Source organism: Lemur catta, chromosome 4, assembly GCF_020740605.2.
Source record: "Lemur catta isolate mLemCat1 chromosome 4, mLemCat1.pri, whole genome shotgun sequence".
NCBI lineage: Eukaryota > Metazoa > Chordata > Mammalia > Primates > Lemuridae > Lemur > Lemur catta.
Window position 1 is genome coordinate 46,660,834 of NC_059131.1, and position 20,672 is coordinate 46,681,505.

At 35.8% G+C, this 20,672-nt stretch overlaps 1 protein-coding gene and 1 pseudogene across 1 annotated transcript in view; one reads left to right on the top strand and one right to left on the bottom strand.

Annotated features, from left to right (window-relative positions):
* PAPOLG (poly(A) polymerase gamma) overlaps positions 1 to 20,672 on the top strand; it is a 34,008-nt gene that overhangs the window by 2,415 nt on the left and 10,921 nt on the right. Inside the window, exons 2-11 of the mRNA XM_045549668.1 lie at positions 1,526 to 1,687; positions 3,154 to 3,220; positions 6,591 to 6,672; positions 6,894 to 7,003; positions 8,182 to 8,235; positions 10,683 to 10,794; positions 13,232 to 13,321; positions 18,231 to 18,369; positions 19,016 to 19,088; positions 19,886 to 20,006. Coding sequence (XP_045405624.1) covers positions 1,526 to 1,687; positions 3,154 to 3,220; positions 6,591 to 6,672; positions 6,894 to 7,003; positions 8,182 to 8,235; positions 10,683 to 10,794; positions 13,232 to 13,321; positions 18,231 to 18,369; positions 19,016 to 19,088; positions 19,886 to 20,006 — 1,010 coding nt within the window. The remainder of the gene's footprint in view (positions 1 to 1,525; positions 1,688 to 3,153; positions 3,221 to 6,590; positions 6,673 to 6,893; positions 7,004 to 8,181; positions 8,236 to 10,682; positions 10,795 to 13,231; positions 13,322 to 18,230; positions 18,370 to 19,015; positions 19,089 to 19,885; positions 20,007 to 20,672) is intronic.
* Positions 15,148 to 15,264, bottom strand: LOC123637501 (annotated as a pseudogene).

The following is a 20,672-nucleotide window of genomic DNA, read 5'->3' on the forward strand; positions in this document are numbered from 1 at the left end:
CTTTCTCTCTGAGATCCTAGAGATCCACTTAACATCTCTTGTTTTTTGACTTTTTAATAATGGCCATTCTGATAGGGGTAAGGTGGTATCCCATTGTGTCTTCCTCTCTTTGAATTTGAGGTACTTATCTTTAAAATGGCACTTATTCAGTCCCTACCTGCTAGGGTTATTCTTGTGATGAATTAAATAATCATACATAAAGAATCAGTCTGTCCTATACATTTACTGTATAGGACACACACAACAAATGCAATACCAAAATACCTCTCTCGTTCTTAGAGGTAAAAAGCTAAATCTTTAAAAAGAAATTACAACTTGTAATAACTAACTGAAATTTTGTTTTTTCAAAGTAAATACTGAAGAGAAATGAAAGTAACCGATATTGATGTTTCCCTTTTGTTTCTTTGAGTCATTTTGGAAGGTATATAGGCTATTTTTATCTTCCATTTGATTTTCCCTATGTAATGAAATTTTTAGCTAAAGAGCATGCCTTTCTCATTAGTGTTAAGTCAGTGTTTTGACCAGTTAAAATCCAAAAACAAACAATCACTATTGTTTATGTTATTTTTTACAGGGCTAATTTATTCAATTTAAGATTATATTCTTGCTATTGGTGCTAATGGCCCTTCATGAAAGCATGGTGAACATAGAGGGTAGGGTTAGTTGGTTAGCATGTATGTTTTTACTTTACTTTCATGGCAAAATAAAAAGTTTTACCAACCCCTGTTGGTTCCAAAATTTATTTTGAAATTCTTGATCTGTGTAAACCCAGCATCTCAGACCTTCTGGGGTTGTACTTTTTTCAAGACTGTAATTTCCTGATGGCTAGGGTCTTTGGAGGGTGGCTTGTATTGTATCCTATAAAAGGTTGCCATTTAATGTAAAGAATTCGATAATTAATCTATGTGAAAATGGTATAGGTACCAGTATAAAATGAAGAGAACAATTAACTAGTGTCACAAGATGTTAGGACTGTAAGCTCAGATTCAAGCAAAGGATATTAATGTAGGTTTCCCAAGAACAAATCTAGTTGTGATTTCTTTTTAAAAGCCAGATTATTTCACAAGGACCTTCTAATGGGATGTTTTTGTTTCTTTCCTAGGGGGAAAACCCATTGTTTTTACTAAGAGCTTTCTTTCAAGTGGTTGACTGCTTTTCAGAGATTCTAGAATCTGGATAGTACTTAAGTCTGCAGGATATAGAGGAGGTAGCCCTGGCATAGATCCCATTCGGGCTCTTTGCATTTGAGCTGAGTGGTATCAGTACAGTTGTCCTGATGCCAACACATGCTGCTTTTGGCTTGAAAAGACATCTTAACCATGAAAGCTAGAGGCCTTATGAATAGCCCTTCATAAACATAAACACAAAATACCCATTTTTCCTTTTAAAAAAAAGTGCCTACCTCCTGTTAGCACTAAGTAAACTTTTAAGGTAGCTAAATTAATGTGAGTGAATTGAGAGGTTCAGTGTACCAGTATGGTATGATACTTTAAGTTTTTTCTGCTGTTTCATTTTTCTTGAACAGAAACACGACGCTGGACAGCCAGCGTCAGCAAAAGCATTATGGAATTACTTCTCCAATTAGTTTGGCATGTCCTAAAGAAATTGATCATATTTACACACAGAAATTAATTGACGCCATGAAACCATTTGGAGTGTTTGAAGATGAGGAAGAATTGAACCACAGGTATGTCATTGAAAACTGTAAAATATTTTATAGTACATTGTTTAATCATTAATTCCACAAACATACATTGAGTACCTACTATGTCCCTACCTAGGGGTACAGAAATGACAAAAAGAAGATAAATCTTGGCCTTCCTGGAGCTTACATTGTAGGTGGGGGTTACAGGAAGAGATTAACAATTATCCAAATAAGTAAAATACATAGAGTGTTACACATGAGAAGTGCTGCTGAGAAAACTAAAGCTAGGGGTAGAGGTTTTCACCGAAGGCCGCATTGAGAAAGTCACATTTAAGCGAAAATTTGAAGATGAGGGAGAGAGCCATATGTATATTTGGGGGAAGAGCCTTCTAGGCAGAAAGCCTGAGGTGGGAGTATACCTGGTGTATTTGAGGAGTACATAGCAAGATACTCTGGGTATCTGAAGCAGAGCAAGTAAGCAGGAAAATATGGGATTAAAGAAAGTGAGGTAGGAAGGAGCTTGAAGGACAAGGGTACCTAGGACTCTATAAGGTATTGTAAAGGTTTTGGTTTACTGTGAGTGAAATGGGAAGCTATTAGGGTTTTGAGTAGAAGATTGACATGATCTGACTCATGTTTTAACTCAGTCACTCTGGCTACTCTATTGAGAGTTGTCTGAAGAGAGATGCAAGGGCAGAAGTAGAGTGACTAGTTAGCAAGCCATTATAGTGCCGCCAGGGGGAATTGATGGTGGCTGGTGGAATACAGTAGGGGTGATAAGTAGTAGAATTCTGGGTATATATTTAAAGGTATGGTTGTTATAATTTAATGACTAAGGAATGTGAGAGAGAGAGAGAGGTGTCAAGGATGATGCCAAGATTTTTGGTCTTGGCACCTTGAAAGATAGAGTTCCATTATCTGGAGAAGACTGAGGGAGAGCAAGTTTGGACAGATCTGGAGTTCAGTTTTGCATATGTTATCTTTGAAATGTCTGGACTACTTTTCTTTTTTAAATGTGGATTTATTTATGCCCTTCATTGCAAGTTTGTTTTAATAATATGAAACTGCTTTTATTAAGTAATATTTCAAAGAAATTAGCCAATAATTTACCGATTTTACTTATCCAAAGAGCTATTATTGGCAATGAGAGAATTCTAGCCTGTTTTGCCACGTTGAATTAATTCTATAATAAATCCAAGAAAGTTGACAGTTCACTTGGCATCTGTAGCCTCATTGAATGTAAATTTTTGATTTTTATTAGGCTTTTTGAATTTTTAGGATAGCTCAAAGACCCAAATTCTATCATCACATTTATAATCTCTTTGTCACTCTTAGGGATCTAAGAATACCAAAGAGATGTGCCGTGTATCCACAGATGTGATAGCATTATGACGTGTATAATATGCTTTTACTCTAACATCAACACAAAGGGTACTGCTTATATGTTTATTGCTTTAATACTTTTTGGTTTTTTGTTTTAATCTAAAGCATGTTATTTTTTATTATAGATTGGTTGTTCTTGGTAAATTGAACAATTTAGTAAAAGAATGGATTTCTGATGTCAGTGAGAGTAAGGTAAGACTAAACTACATGGAATTCTCAGTTTCATTATATCTTGGTCATTCATCCTGGTAGTAAGATGCAGGAGTTGAGAATTATCTGAAAGACATTAAAACTTGGCTCTCTGGTATGTATCTGGGAATAAATTGGTCAACGGTTGAATTTCTAATTGGATGAGGATTTATCCCGGAAGTAGCTAATATATAGCTGCAAGTCCACATAATTGTTTTATTTGATTCATATGTAGTGGGCCAAAATTTATTGATTTTTATTTGTAAATATTTATTTATTTAGAAACAGGGTCTCACTCTGTTTCTCTGTTTACAGTGTAATGGTGTCATCATAGCTCACTGCAGCCTCAAACTCCTGAGTTCAAGCAATCCTGCCTCAGCCTCCCAAGTAGCTGGGACTACAGGCACATGCCACCATGCCCAGCTAATTTTTCTATTTTTTTGTAGAGACCGGGTCTCACTATGTTGCTCAGACTGGTCTTGAAGTCCTGGCCTCAAGCGATCCTCCTGCCTCAGCCTCCCAAAGTGCTAGGATTGCAGGCATGAGCCACTGCACCCAGCCTCAAAATTTAAATATCAGGAGATTTTACTTAAAAAGCTTGGTTTCAGACTTCTTATAAAATAAAATATCATATCTGGCAATGCTGGGCCTGCCTTTGTGTATAGTAAGAAGAGGCTTGAATGAGACTGGGCTCCTGCCCTCCAGTGCCTCATGGCCCCCACCTCTCCCTGTTCTCTCTGACAGAATGACTGCCATTTATTAGTTTCTGTGTTTCTTGTGGGATTCCCTTATTTACATACCTCTTTGGCCCCGTGAGAAATAGGAGTTTGCAAACCCAAACTTAAAACTGTGAAACCTTTTCCCGCTCCCGTAGCTTAACTATTTTTCCTCTGAAATTGAGTATATTTTCCTCCTTTTTATAGTACAGTCCTCCCTTGGTATTCTCAGGGAATTAATCCAGGACCCAGAAGGATACCAAGATCTGCTCAAGTCCCTTATATAAAATAGTGTAGTATATATTTTCACATAACCTGTGCACATCCTCCTGTATACTTTCATCTCTGGATTACTTATAATACCTAATACAATGTAAATGTTATGTAAATAGTTTTTACTGTATTGCTTTTTAATTTGCATTATTTTTTATTGTTATTTTTAATTTTTTTTCCTAATATTTTTGATCCTCAGTTGGTTGAATCCGCAGATGCAGAACCTGTAGATGCGGAACCCGTAGATGCGGAACCTGCAGATACGGAGGGCCAACTGTATTTTGAATATAATTCAATTTTCATAATTGCCTCAGAATTATCACTATGAATATTATTTTACTGGCTGTACTAGAATGAGGTAGGGCATGTTCAACTGGATGATAACATTTGCCCCTTCACTTAAGTGGCCTAAACTGTTGTATTTTAAGTTTTTTTGTCTGTTTTTTATAGTTTTCCCATCTCTGCCTTAACAGCAATCATTTCAAAGTTAACATCTCACAGTTGTCACGTGTCTAGTTGTACAGTCCCTTTCTGCCTCTTAATCTGCATGGGTTTAGAAATTAGGTAAATACCTTCCTAGAATTCTTTCTTTTATATATTTCATTATTTCTTTCTGTACCTATGATAAATATACAGAATTGGTTCATTTAAACAATGGACTCAGGTTATGAGTCTCCTAAGACCACAGTCATTGAGTTTAACATGGTCTTTATACTATTTATGTTTGCTGCCAAAAAGCTATCTGGCTCATTCCTGAACTGTCAGCAGAGTTATCAATAGTTGAAGTTGTTGAAATGCTAGTCACAAGTTATGAAAAAATTAAATCAGTTTTAACATCTCTGTTGAATAGGTATGGTGATTGGTCATTTTCTACATGGATTATAATTCTTTTATGTATATTTTAATTTGGAAAATATCTGAAGGATTTGAGTTAGATCAAAGATAATTTGAATATTTTGCACACAATTGGGATATTTAAACCTCAGTAGTCTAGAACCCCAGATCAAATCATTTTAGTTAAATATTGTGGCTTTAACAAAAATATTTAGCACTGTGATTCAGCATATCACTTTCTCATAAGTCATTCAAGGATTATACTTTTCAAAGTAGAAAGGTAAACTAAAAGATTTTTTAAGGTCATGGTTTCTCCATCCTTTTGATTTACTTGTCAGTAAATTCACTGACTCTCTGGCTATAAAATTATTTGTGATATTCTTAAAACATTAATATCCATTAAACAGAGAAAGTAAAAACAATATCCTAGTATATAGACACTTTTATTCAAGTTAATCAGCAGATATTATTCTTTGGAACTTGCACTGGGCATAATGAGGAAATATAGAGAAGTAGTAGACACAGTTCTCATCTTTGAAAAATTTAAATATGGTTGAAGAGGGGAGACTTACATACCAAAAAAAGGTCAATAAATGTAGTATAAAAGAATTTAAAGATTATAAAGGTAGAGGAACACAGGAAAAAGAGCTTGCTATGGAGTGAGGATAACCAGGGACGGCTTCACAGAAGAGGTGGAACTTGTGAAGTTTGAAAAATGGATGGTATTAAGATACCTAGAGAGGATGGGCATTCGAGGCAGGGACAGTGGCAGATACAGGGTGTTGAATAGAGAAGGGGCAACAAATGTAAGGGATGTAAGCTAAGAATGGGTAAGAATGAATATAAGTTTGGGCAATAAGTATAATGTGGAATGGAAATAGGGAAATCAGAAAGGGATTCCTGGTTTTAATTGTAGGAAGACGTTTTTGCTTGTTTGAGGCATGGATACTGAAGTGGATCAGGATGTGTCCAAGTGAAAATAACTGATGGGGTTTTGGAATTGGCTCTGAAGAGAGGTGAAAAGTAGCATTTTAATTATGGCATAATATAAGAAATATTAATTAAAGTTGTTAGATTAGCTATCATAAAGAGAACATCCCAAGAATGACCCTGATTCTGCAGAGCTAGAATCAAGAAATTAAATACACCTGTCACACAAACTAAAGGGGAGATAGGATTGGACAAAAGTATCATGTTGCAGAAAGCTGAAAGCGTGTGAGTTTGGTAATTAAGAGTTCCTTGCTGACTCTCAAGAGTGATGAGGCCAAAGATAGGCAGTTGGAGGGGGCAAGTAGGGTCAAGTAATTAAAAAAATCTTTTTCTTAAGATAAAGATGTGTGCATGTTTAGTAGACATGAATTTATTTTGTCTTCCCTCTTTAACACTGTCATTACTTGAAGCTGCAAACAAAAGAGCCCTGAAGTACTCATCTTAACAACATTGACAAATATACTGTATATCATTTGCTCAATAAAGGGCAATAGGCATTAAGGTGATTTTTGCGATAAATAATTTGAATAATTGAATGTGTTTGCTTAATTTTATTTTAGAATCTCCCACCTTCTGTTGTGGCTACTGTTGGTGGTAAAATTTTCACATTTGGATCCTATAGACTTGGAGTACACACCAAAGGTAACTGCTTTTCTATGTTCTAATGAAAAGAACTTTCAATAACAAACTCTTATTCATAATTAGAAAATACAAGAGAACAAAATTCCCATTATCTCACTATTCAGAACTAATCATTAACATTTTCTTGTACTCATCTTGCATACTTTTGTACATGTTTGTGTTTACTGTAACAAAAATAAAATCCGTAATATACTCTTCTTGATAAATACTTTTATTTGTAGGAGCTGACATTGATGCACTTTGTGTAGCTCCAAGACACGTGGAGAGATCTGATTTTTTTCAGTCTTTTTTTGAAAAATTGAAACATCAAGATGGCATTAGAAACTTAAGAGTAAGTATCCTCTGACATTTAATCTTTTGAACTTAGTTTAGTAACAACTGCCTATAAAAGCTAGGGCTTAAGATTATTGAAATATTTCTTAAGAAGTTGCTGTATCTTGTTAAAAGAAAACATAATGATTAAGAGCATAGGCCTTATAGTTATATAGTCCTGGATTTGCATCTAGAAGCTACCACATACTAGCTCTTAGACACTGGTCAAATTACCTAACTCTGTGAGCCTCAGTTTTCTCATCTGTAAAATAGAGATGTGGTGTTAACTTTTTACAAGGTTTTTCTAAGGATTAATGAGGTAATTTACATAAACCACTTACTGTGATATCTGATAAATGATTGGTTCATATCAAATGTTGGGCCCAAGTTCAATATGGGAATCTGGGAATGCTTTCAGACAAGGAGGTTAAAAATTTGTTGGCCGGGTGCAGTGGCTCACGCCTGTAATCCTAGCACTCTGGGAGGCCGAGGCGGGCGGATTGTTTGAGCTTAGGAGTTCGAGACCAGCCTGAGCAAGAGCGAGACCCCGTCTCTACTAAAAATAGAAAAGAAATTATACAGACAGCTAAAAACATGCCCGGGCATGGTGGTACATGCGTGTAGTCCCAGCTACTTGGGAGGCTGAGGCAGGAGGATCGCTTGAGCCCAGGAGTTTGAGGTTGCTGTGAGCTAGGCTGATGCCACGGCACTCTAGCCCGGGCAACAGAGTGAGATTCTGTCTCAAAAAAAAAAAAAAAAATTGTTAGGTTAGGGGACTAAGAAAGTGTCAGAACGACATCATTTCTACTAAATCGATCCAAACTATATTGACTATTTTTGATAGATTAGTCATGAGGTCTCATTTTTTAATTTCTAATACTAGTGCTCTTTCAAAATAATTAGTTTTCGATTTAGACCCAAAACATAATAAGTACCCAGATGATCTGCTGGCCAGTTTCTGAGAAATATTTTTAGGAGGATAGTAAGTTAGATAACTGCTATCATAGCTATTTTGTGTATCTTAAATAACACAGGTCACAAAGTAGAAGTACTTACTGGAATGTAAGACCAAGAACATTTTCTCTTTTTCTATTGATAAAAATACAAATTGGGAGCAAAGATATTCACATTATTGGCAGTTAGGGAAGATAGAGAAAGGATTATACTTATGTGTAATAATTGTTTTCCTCATTGTAGGCTGTAGAAGATGCCTTTGTACCTGTTATAAAATTTGAATTTGATGGTATTGAAGTAAGTGTTTAATATTTTTCTGACTTTATAATTGAACTATTTAACCCATAAGTTTTTTTTGTTTTGAAGTCAAACTTGATATATAGGTTCATATTTTTAAAAAATAAATGAGTCTTTAAATTGTCCCTTCCCTCTCTCCTATTTTTTATTGACTTCTCACCATGGAAAATTTATCAGCCTCTGTCCCTTCTTATTCCTATAATCTCTTATTGAGCATTTACATCATTATAAGCTTATAAACAGTGTTCAAAGATGAGCCTTTAGTATACCAAATTTCCATTCTTTGCTGTGTGACATTTTGCTTTTTGGGGAATTAAAAATTGTCTTGGGTTTTGTTTGCTTGGTTTTTATACTTATGACTAACTCTAACCTAGTCTTTCCTAGTCTTCTAAATCTCCTCTAAATAAGCTTAGATTTATCAGGTATTATGTCATTATCGTCTTGGGAAAAAAACCTCACTGAGTGTTCTTTCCTGCTCCAGTCTAACCTGATTGTTCTCCATGACTCGTATACAACTGTCACCCTGGTATATTCCACTACTATCATCCTGGGGTTTCCTTTCATATCTCTCTAGAGTTTTCCTTTTTCTTGATTTATTCTCGTTTTAGTGAAGCTCATCCTAGCTTCCTAAGAAAGAACACTTTTTTTTTTTTGATGTCTTGCATGTTTAAAAATGTCTTTATTCTATTCTTAACACTAGATTGATAATTTGGCTGAGTATAACATTCTAGGTAGCAAATGATTTTTCTCAGAATTTTGAAGGTCTTGCTTCATTGTCTTCTGGCTTTTGTACTGTGTTGTGAGGTGTGATGCCATTTTGCTTCTTCATTCTTTGTATTTGACCAGTTTTGTCTCTTTGGAAGCTTATTTGATCTGTTTTTCATAATTGTAAAATTCATGATAAATATACTTCGGTATGTATCTTTTCAAACAATGTGGTAGGCACTCAGTAGTTCTCTTTCAATTTGGAAATTCCTATCCTTCAGTTCTGTAAGTTTTATTGAATTCTGTTGGATTTTTGCATTTGTTTTTTCTTTCTGAAATTCTAACATTTGTATGTTGAACCTCCAGGACTGCCTTTGATTTTTTTTTTTTTAATCTCTTCCTTCCCACTTATTAACCACATCTTCATATTTTTTGTTCTGCTTTTTGAGGTTCTCTCATCTTCCAAACTTTCTATTGCTTTTCATTTCTCCTGTCATATTTTTAATCTTTTGTTTTATTTTATTTTTTTAAGATAGTCTCTCTCTGTCGCCTGGGCTAGAGTATAGTGGTGTCATCGCAGCTTACTGCAACCTTCAACTCCTGGGCTCAAGCGATCCTCCTGCCTCAGCCTCTCAAGTAGCTGAGACTATAAGGCATGAGCCACCACACCTGGCTAATTTATGTATTTTTTTGTAGAAATGGGGTCTCACTGTGTTGCTCAGGCTGGTATGGAACTCTTGGCCTCAAGCGACCCTCCTGTCTCTGCCTCCCAAAGTGCTAGGACTACAGGCATGAGCCACCACACCGAGCCCATATTTTTAATTTCTTTTTTGCTTTTTTCTTTTTCCTTTTCTTTCTTTCTTTTTTTTGAGACTGTGTCTTGCTCTGTCACCCTGGCTAGAGTGCAGTGGCATCATCAGAGCTCACTGTAACCTCCAAGTCCTGGGCTCAAGCAATCCTTCTGCCCCAGCCTCCCGAGTAGCTGGGACTACAGGCGCACACCACGATGCCCAGCTAATTTTTCTATTTTTTATAGAGATAGGGTTTCACTCTTGCTGAGACTGGTCTTAAACTCCTGGCCCCAAGCACTCCTCCCACCTCAGCCTCCCAGAGTGCTAAGGTTACAGGTGTGAGTCACCCCGCCTGGCCTCATATTTTTAACCCTTTTTTATTCTTCAGATGTTGCTTTTTATTTATGTATGTATTTACTTACAGCCTTCTGTCCTTATTTCTTAGATACAACATATTTATCTGCTTTCTTAGGTCTGCTAGTTCTGTTACCGCTTGTCCATCTGCTTTCCAGCTTTCATTGCTTTTGCTCTTGTCTCTTTCTGTTCTCTTTGTCCTAGTGGCTTTTGACTTGAAAATCAAAGTAAAACTCAACAAAAAACAAAATGAAATTTTTCTGGTATTTTAGTGAGGTTTCAAGAGGGGGTGAATGTAAATGTGTATTGGATCTTCCATCTTTATTTAGAAATCTGCTCACAAGGTTTTGATGGTTTTTTTTAAATGCTTGACATATATGCTAAAATTAAAATACTTTCCTTAATTTGAGATTTTAATTACCTTAACAAAACTTTACAATGATTTTCCCACGTGAAATTGCTATATAGGCCTTTTGAAGTTTTGGTAGAACTTCCCAAACTAATAATTAGAATTTTTTACGTTTTTAGGTGGGATGGGGGAGGATGAACTAGAAAGGAGAAAAAGTAATATTTTTCTTTTTTTGTATCTTTCCAAAGATTGATTTAGTCTTTGCAAGACTGGCAATACAAACCATATCAGATAATTTAGATCTAAGGGACGACTCTCGCCTAAGAAGCCTTGACATAAGATGTATTCGCAGCTTAAATGGTAAGCTTCTAAGAAGAAATCTCAGATACCTGCTTAAAAACAATTAGACTAAAAAAGAGATATTTTTGCAGAATTGACCATCAATGGACTTTTTTAGGGATTAGACTAATTTAAAAAGGGTGTAATTTTCTTTATATAAATAATGTGATCATATTCAATTATCCTAAAAAACACAAATTTATTTGAAAGTTATTTCTGTTTATAGCAGTGGTTCTCAAACTTACCAGTCGCAGGACCCGTTTATACTTTTAAGATTTATTGAGGACCCCAAAGAGCTTTTGTTTCTGTGGGTTATATCTGTCAGTATTTACCATTATAGACATAAAACCTGAGAAATTTTTTTGAATTTTTACATATTCATTTAGAAGTAACAATAATCCCATCATAAGTTAATATAAGTTTTTGTGTGTGAAGAATGCCTCTTTTTTTGCAAATCTCTTTAGTATTCTACCTAATAGAAGATACTTAGATTCTCATAGTTGCTTCTACAATATATTGTAATATTTTGTTTTGGTTAACATACAGAAAGAAAATCTAGCCTCCTAGAGATATGTAGTTCAAAAAGGGAGGAGTGTTTTAGTAGCCTTTTCAGGTAATCATAGCTATTCTTCTTCAATTCTACACCCAAACTTGACTGGTGACCACAGTTTCTTTTTTAACAGTTTTATTGGGGTATTATTACATACCATAAAATTCATCCTTTTCAGGTATACAATTCACTGGTCTTTAGTATATCCACAGAATTGTACACTTAACAATCTAATTTTAGGACATTTCATCACCTGAAAAGATCCCTCATATCCATATGCAGTCTTTTCCCCTTCTGACTCTCAGTCCCAGGCAACCACTAATTTACTTTCTCTATAGATTTGCCTTTTTTAGACATTTCATGTAAATGGAATCATACAATATGCGGTCTTTTGTGTCTGGCTTTCATTTAGTGTAATGTTTGTGAGGTTCATCCATGTTTGTAGTTTGTTCTGTTTTATTGTTGCATGCAATTGATAGTTTTTTAAAGGTATGGAATCTAAAACCATATCAAACTTTTTTTTACTCTGTTACATGAAAATCCACTGGTCTGTCTTTTTCTTTGAATGGTTCTTTTACCCGTGCATGATGTTACACAGTCATGCCATGGTCATTTGGAAAATTTGGGGTCACAAGGTTATTTGGATTTTCCAAATGTTAACACACATTTCATTATAAAATATCAAAAAATTAGCACTCATTAATGTCACTACTAATGTCATCAGAAAAGTCTTTTATTTTATTTTTATTTATTTATTTGGAGACAGTGTCTTGCTTTGTTGCCCCAACTAGAGTGCAGTGGTGTGATCATACTCACTACAACCTCGAACATCTGGACTCGAGAGATTCTCCCGCCTCTAGCTGGGATTACAGGCATGCACCACCACACCCAGCTAATTTTTTTAGTATTTTGTAGAGACAGGGTCTTGGTGTGTTGCCAGGCTGGTCTCAAACTCCTGGGTTCGAGCAATCCTCCCACACCTTGGCCTCCCAAAGTGCTAGAATTATAGGCATGAGCTGCCATGCCCAGCCTAGAAAAGTCTTTTAAGTATTGGAAAGTTCACGATAGCAGACACAGGTTGTCCAAAATTCTAATTTAACTTAAAAGGTTAAGTTGTATTATTGGCAACAAATTTTGTCATTCGTTTTCCTTGAAGTAAGGAGCTCACTTTGTTCATTTTTTAGGAAATAGGTAACTGAATAACCATAATTTATCTGTCAATCATTCTTTCAAGTAAAACTGGTATTCCTTGAAAAAAGCAGGTGGTACAGCTTACAACTCAAACAATCTTAAATGTAAGTTTGTGGCAGTGAACATACATTGTCTGCTAGTATGGTTTGTCATGGCTATCTTGATTCACTGCCAAGATACCAGTAGTTTTATCCACCATCACTTTGGTACCATCAGTGCAAATGTTAACATGGTGAAAAAGGCAAAGAAAGCCTTAGTATCACTATGAAAATAGGTTTGACCTCATAGATTCCTAGGGGTGCATAGATTATACTTTGAGAACCACTGGTTTACAGTGTCTTTTGTTTAACTTAATCATTGCACTTTGCTGTATTTCCAGAGCGTAACAGTAAATCACAGTATTTGTAGAAAAGGTTTGCATTGAAGTAATAACAGTTTTATAACTTGAAGGTGTTTGATTAATAAAGTCAAACATGGAAAGGAACTAAAAAAATTACTCAGGCCCATCTCTATTTTAATGTTGGATTGCATTATCCATGTACTGTTTAATTTTTTTAAAGCAAAGTGATTTCTCTTATGTAAGTGCTAAATTTCAAAATACATGGAGAAAATAAATCCTGATACAATTTTAACATTTGAGAGTCTAAAAGTTAGGAGAGCATTTGAATTAACTGAGTTTTGTTGCATAGTGAAAAATGCATGCTCTGTCTTTTTCAGGTTGTAGAGTTACTGATGAAATTTTACATTTAGTGCCAAATAAAGAAACTTTTAGACTCACCCTAAGAGCAGTCAAATTATGGGCAAAACGTAAGTATCCCAAGTCTTTTATGTTTACATTATAAAATTCTAATTTTTCATTGTCAAAGATGGAAGCTCATATGGGAACGCTGAATCTATTGATACTGTTGGGGGTTGAGGACCAGTAAACTTTGAAGTAGCTATTTTTCAGGTATAGTGGTTATGGTGTTCTGATGGTGTGACTCTACCTCTTTGTCCCTCAGGTGAAAACTAAAAGTCCCTTGACTTTCTATCTTAGGTTTCAGCCAGGCAGTCAGAGTAAGTCAGAAATTGAAAACCGAGATCCTTACTGATCTTTAAGCTCCTTATGGGCAGGACCACCTTACACATCTTCATACCCCGACCAGCAGCAAAGAGTCTGGTTTATACTGTAGTAGGTGTTCAAGAAATATATTAAGTGAAGAGCTTAATATAAGGGATACTTATAACTTAATATAAGGGATACTTTTAACTTGTTTTTCCCTTATAGCACTTTTCCAATAAAACCTGGAACTGCACTAGTTTATATAGAGAGAATATGGTTTATAAAAGGCCCTTCACCTATTCTTGAGCTGGCACGACACAGTCTGTATTATTTGTAACTATAGGCATGCCTTGGGGATATTGCAGGTTTGGTTCCAGACCACTGCAGTGAAGCAAAAGTCACACCAATTTTTTGGTTTCCCAGTGCATGTAAAAGTTATATTTATACTCTACTATAGTCTATTAAGTGTCCAATGGCATTATGTCTAAAAAAAGTACATACCTTAATTTAAAAATACTTTATTGATAAAAGATGCTTACAGTCACCTAAGCCTTCAGCAAGTTGTAATCTTTTTGCTGGTGGAGGGTCTTGTGTTGGTGTTGATGGCTGCTGACTGAAAAGGGTGGTGGTTGCTGAAGGTTAAGGTGGCTGTGGGAATTTCCTAAAATAAGACAACAGTGAAGTTTGCCACTTGGATTGATTCTTTCACGAAAGATTTCTCTGTAGCATGCTATGCTGTTTGATAGCATTTTACCCACAGGTAGAACTTTCAAAATTAGACTCGGTCCTCTCAAACCTTGCCACTGTTTTATCAGCTAAGTTTATGGAATATTCTAAATCCTTTGTTGTCCTTTCAACAGTGTTAGTTGCATCTTCACCAGTAGATTCCATCTTAAGAAGCCACTTTATTTGCTCATCTATAAGAAGCAACTTCTCATCCATTGAAGTTTTATGAGATTGCAGCAATTCAGTCACTTCTTTAGGCTCCACTTCTAATTCTAGTTCTCTTGCTGTTTCTGCCACATCTTGTAGTTACTTCTTCCACTGAAGTCTTAAATCCCTTAAAGTCATCCATGAGGGTTGGAATCAACTTCTTCCAAATTCTTGTTAATGTTGATATTTTGACCTTCTCGCATGAATCATGAATGTTCTTTATGGCATCTAAAATGGTGAATCTGGCCAGGCACGGTGGCTTATTTGTGTAATCCTAGCATTCTGGGAGGCCGAGATGGGAGGATCGCTTGAGCTCAGGAGTTCAAGACTAGCCTGAGCAGCAGTGAAATCCCATCTCTACTAAAAACAGAAAAAATTAGCCAGGCGTGCTGGTGTGGGCCTATAGTCCCAGCTACTTGGAAGAATGAGGCAGGAGGATTGCTTGATCCCAGGAGTTGGAGGTTGCAGTGAGCTGTGATGACACCATTGCACTCTAGCCTGGGTGGCAGAGCAAGACTCTGTCTCAAAAAAACAAAGAAATAATAAAAAAAAAAAAGACGACAAAAATAAAGAAAGAAAGCAAAACCCCCCAAAACAAAACAAATGAAAATGGCAAATCCTTTCTATCTTTTTTTTTTCTTTCTTTTTTTTATCTAATGGCCTACAGCACCCGATATTCCCAGGCGGTCTCCCATCCAAGTATTAACCAGGCCCAACCCTGCTTAGCTTCCAAGATCAGACAATCAGGCATGTTCAGGGTGGTATGGCCATAGAGGAATCCTTTCTAGAAGGTTTCCAATTGACTTTGCCCAGATCCATCAGAGGAATCACTATCTATGGCAGCTATAGCTTATGAAATAGATATCTTAAGTGATAAGACTTGAAAGTCAAAATTACTCCTTGATCTACGGCTGCAGGATGGATATTGTGTTAGCAGACATAAAAACAACTTTAATCACCTTGTGTGTCTTCATCAGAGTTCTTGGGTGACTAGGTGCATCAAGCAGTCATATTTTGAAAGGAATCTTTTTCTGAGCAGTAGGTCTCAACAGTTGGCTTAAAATATTCAGTAAACCATGCTGTAAATAGATATTCTGTCCTCCAGGCTTTGTTGTTCCATTTCTAGAGCACAGGCAGAATAGATTTAGCATAATTCTAAAGGGCTCTAGGATTTTGGAATGGTAAATGAGCAATGGCTTCAACGTGAAGTTACTAGCTGCATTAGCCTCTAACAAGAGAGTCAGTTTGTTCTTCGAAGCTTTGAAGCCAGGCATTGACTTCACCTCTCCAGCTTTGAAAATCCTAGATGGCATATTCTTCCAGTATAAGGCTGTTCATCTACAGTGAAAATCTATTGTTTAGTGTAACCACATGCATCAATGATCTCTTAGCTAGATCGTCTGTATAACTTGCTGCAGCTTCTACATCAGCACTTGCTGCTTTACTTTTTGCGCTTTTATTGTTAGGGATTTGACTTCTTTCCTTAAACCTCATGAACCAGCGTCTGCTAGCTTCAGACTTCTGTACCTTCCTTACCCTTCATAGAACTGAAGAGACTTAGGGCCTTGCTCTGGATTAGGCTTTGGCTTCAGGGAATGTTGTGGCTGGCCTGATTTTCTATCCAGACCACTAACGTTTTCTCATATCAGCAATAAGTCTGTTTTACTTTCTTATTATTTGTGTGTTCACTGGAGTAGCAGTTTTAATTTCCTTCGAGAACTTTTCCTTGACATTCACAACTTGGCCGTTTGGTGCAAGAGTCCTAGCTTTCAGCCTCTCTTGGCTTTCAACATGCCTTCTTCACTAAGCTTTATCATTTCTAGCTTTTGATTTAAAGTAAGAGATGCTCCACTCTTTCACTTGAACACTTAGAGTCTCTTACAGGGTTATTAATTGGCCTAATTTCAACATTGTTGTGTCAGGAAATAGGGAGACTGAAGAGAGGGGACTGGCTGATTAGTGGAGCAGGCAGAACACACACAGCATTTTTCATCTAAGTTCCCCATCTTACATGGCTGCAGTTCTTGGCAGCCCAAAACAATTACAATTGTAACATCAAAGATCACTGACCACAGATCATCAAAACAGATATAATAATGAAAAAATGTGAAATATTGAGAGAATTACCAAAACAGGGACATGAAGTGAGCACCATGCTGTTGGGAAAATGACGTTGATATACTTGCTCCACGTAGCATTGCCACAAACCTTCAATTTGTAAGAGCAGTATCTGCAAAATGCAACAAAGCAAAGCACAATAAAACAAGATATGCTTTTACATTTAAGTAGTGCTGTACTTCTGGCACCAGATTTTACATAGTCTAAAACAGTACTTTCCAATAAAACTTCCTGTGATTGTGGAAATGTTTTATATGTTCACTGTCAAATACTATAAATGTGTGGACTTTGAGCACTTGATGTGCAACTGAGGAACTGAAGTTTTAAAACTTTATTTCAGTAAATTTAAAATCATATAATGCCCAAGAGAAGTGAAAACATGTTCACACAAAAACTTGTATACAAATGTTCATAGCACCATACTTCATAATAGCCAAAAAGTGGAAACTTCTGCATTTCCATAAGCTGATAAATGGGTAGAATATTATTTGTCAATAAAAAGAATGACTGATACATGTCACAACAAATATGAACCATGAAATCATTATGTTAAATGAAAGAAGCCACTCATAAAAGACCACATATGATATAATTCCATTCATACGAAAAGTCCATAATAGGCAAATCTGTAGAGACAGAAAATGTAATAGATTAGTGGTTGCCTAGGGCTGGGAGGAGGAATGGCAGTTAAAGGTTTCTTTTTGGGGTAATAAAAATGCTCTAGAATTGATTATGGTGATAGTTGCACAACTCTGAATATACTAAAAACCATTGAATTGTATACTTTAAATGGGTGAATCTTACGGTGTGTGAATTATATCTCAATAAAGCTTTTACAAATAAATAACAAGAATTAAATAGCTTCATGTGGCTTGTGGCTACCATATTGGACAGTATAGGTTTAAAAAGATCTTACATAGAATTTGTCCTTGGGTTCAAGTGTCTTGTGTAGTTAGGATAAAGTAATTTGCAGTGAAGAGATAACACAATTTGTTTTTCCTTACAGATTAAATACCATGTTTTGTCAACTCTTAGGTGCATATTTTTCATATTTAACATACCAGAAAATTGGTATTTTGTAGTTTTTTTTCTTTCTCACTTAGTGGGACATAAAATAGATGGCTGTAAGAAACAGTCATGAGAAATGAGTAATATCAATGGTGTATCCTACTTTATGGAGAGAGAGCCAAATTCTGTGAAATACTGAAGTTAGTCCCTAACTTTACACTTGATTTTAAAATACCCATGAATGTGATTACTAGTGAAATGTTCTTCCCTACTTGTAAGTTTTTCAGATGTCTTTCCTCCTTCCTTTCACTTCTCTCTCAATCTTAAATACTGAAAGATGAAGGGTTTCAATGTAATATCAGTGGAGCTCACTTGAGCAGTTGAAACTGAGGTGGAGAACTGAAGTGTCTATATTAGAGGGCAAAGTAAAGGGGTAAGATAAGCACCTTATGGTTTACTGATAGACAGTGAGCCTAGCATGAAGGTCTGCTTATCAGTTTTAATGTCATGTTTACAGGGGAAAAGTTCTAAGCAAAAGTCTTAAGAATGAAGTTATCCTGTTGAATGTTACAGATAGTAGGTCCTAACAATAATTAACAAACATTAATTTTCTAGGACGTGGTATTTATTCCAACATGCTGGGATTCCTTGGTGGTGTCTCCTGGGCAATGCTGGTTGCAAGAACTTGCCAATTATATCCAAATGCAGCAGCCTCTACTTTAGTTCATAAGTTCTTTTTAGTTTTTTCCAAGTGGTAAGTGTTGATATGTATACTTTCACTACTAACTTCTGCCAACATGTAAATTTGTTTGGAAGTTTAAGAGCTATGCATAGACTTTTTCTGTTGTTTTATGTCCTTTTTTAAATTAAAAGTTTAAAACATATTAAATTTGAGGCAATGGAGGGACATCCAGATGGCACATTCTTCCAGGGATCTGTAACTGTGGGCCTTTAGCTTGGAAAAATAGTTACAATAGATTTGGCTTTGCAGATTACTGGCTGTGTAAAGGTTGTTTAAGTTCTCCTTATCTGTAAAATGGAGATGATAATCATAGCTACCACATTTATTAGTATTTTCAGTAAATGTTAGTCATTGCTGTTATTAAATTATCGAAATTAAACCCATGAAAGCAAATGAGCAGGAAGAGAAAGATTCCAGTGTAAATTAGTTACAGCTAATGGGCAAAATAATATTAGCCCTTTCAGAGAATACTACATTAAAATAAGCAGGCTTTCCATTATATATTTCTTCCTTTACTTTTCTTCCCTTCCTTTTCTTTTTTAATACTGAAACCCTGTCTTTTTTAATATTGAATGTTTACTGTATGTACTGTTTGGAATAATCTAATGATTTTAAAGTTTCATACAGTATGTAAATTAATTTTCTTTATTCATGTTAGGGAATGGCCAAACCCTGTGCTGCTGAAGCAACCAGAGGAAAGCAATTTGAATTTGCCTGTCTGGGATCCTCGGGTATGTGATTTATTATGGAATTTCCTTAAACCTTTTAGGAAAAGGATGTTTCTCTGAATTACAGTCTAGTTAAAAGATAATTCCTCTGGTCCCTGCTGATCTTCGTTTTGTATAACTGTAGTCCTTTTCCTCCCTCTGCTATGTGTTTTGGTGCAGATGATTTGGACTACCAATGCTAATCCAAATGTTATATCATTAAAAATTGCCCATGTATGTCAAGTGGGCATGTCAACCACAGTGTTACCATTGTGAAAAACTATCTCACAAGTAATTAGTTACTAATAGTAGTTACAGTACTGAAATATATAAAAGATTTACTTTGCAGTACAATTTAAAGCAGATTCATGATTCTAAGATAGCATACTTCTCAACTACTGTGCATTTTAATTTGTTTTTAGCGTGTGTGCTCATTCTTCTGGGTAACCAAGGGAAACTCATCCATTGAGTAGTGAATTCAGAAAAAGGATTGAGAACCATTGGACCAGATAATGCATTTTGCAGTTATGATACTATATTTCCTTGATTCTATTATAAAAGATCATTGTTTATAGGATGCACCATCAATTTAACAGCTTTTCTGAGGAAAAAATAAACTTCTGCATAGTTTCTCTTGACTTTAACTATCAGACACATCTGAGTTTAGAAATAAGTGTAGTGGGGGAGAGGAAGTATATGTCTTAGAATTGAGGAAATGTAGTATTAAATTTATATTTCATATTCTTCAGACTTTTGGGGAAATGAAGTGAGGACAACTGAAATAGGAGAATAGATCAATTATTCTGCTTCTAATTTCACAGGTAAATCCATCAGATAGGTATCATCTCATGCCCATAATCACCCCTGCCTACCCACAACAGAATTCTACGTATAATGTGTCCACATCAACTCGAACAGTAATGGTAGAAGAATTTAAACAAGGTAAACATGTTGGCCCTATTGCCCTTTACATATTCCCAGAAGTTTTTGGTTGATAATAATTTTATTCTCTACTGCAGCTGTAGATTGGCAGTTATAGTTATATAACATCTATTATTACTAAAAATGCTTTCAGCCAGGCAAGGTGGCTCATGCCTGTAATCCTAGTGACTCAGGAGGCTGTGGCGGGAGGATCGCTTGAGGATAGGAGTTCGATGCCATCTGGGCAACATAGCAAGACCTTGTCTCTAAAAACATGAAAAAAATTAGCTGGGTGTGGTGGCATCTGCCTGTAGTCTCAACTACTCAGAAAGCTGAAGCAGGAGGATCGCTTGAGCCCAGGAGTTTGAGGTGTAGTGAGTGATGATCATAGCCACTGCACTCCAGCCTGGGCAACAGAGCAAGACCCTGTCTCTTAAAAAAGAAAGAAAAATCTCTCAAATATGTTTTTTTCCCCCTTAGTAATTAGTTTTCCAAAGCATACATGATAATATTAAGACCAAAAGTGGAGCCAGCCCAGTCTGGTTGAATTTAATTTTTTGTGTTCTGAGAAACAGCATAATATATTTATATTTTGTTACTCAGGAATTTGGTGGGGTTTGAGATTTGGGGGTACAGTGATTTAAGAGCTGATCAATTTTGAAAATCAATCTTCTTTTTTTTATTTAG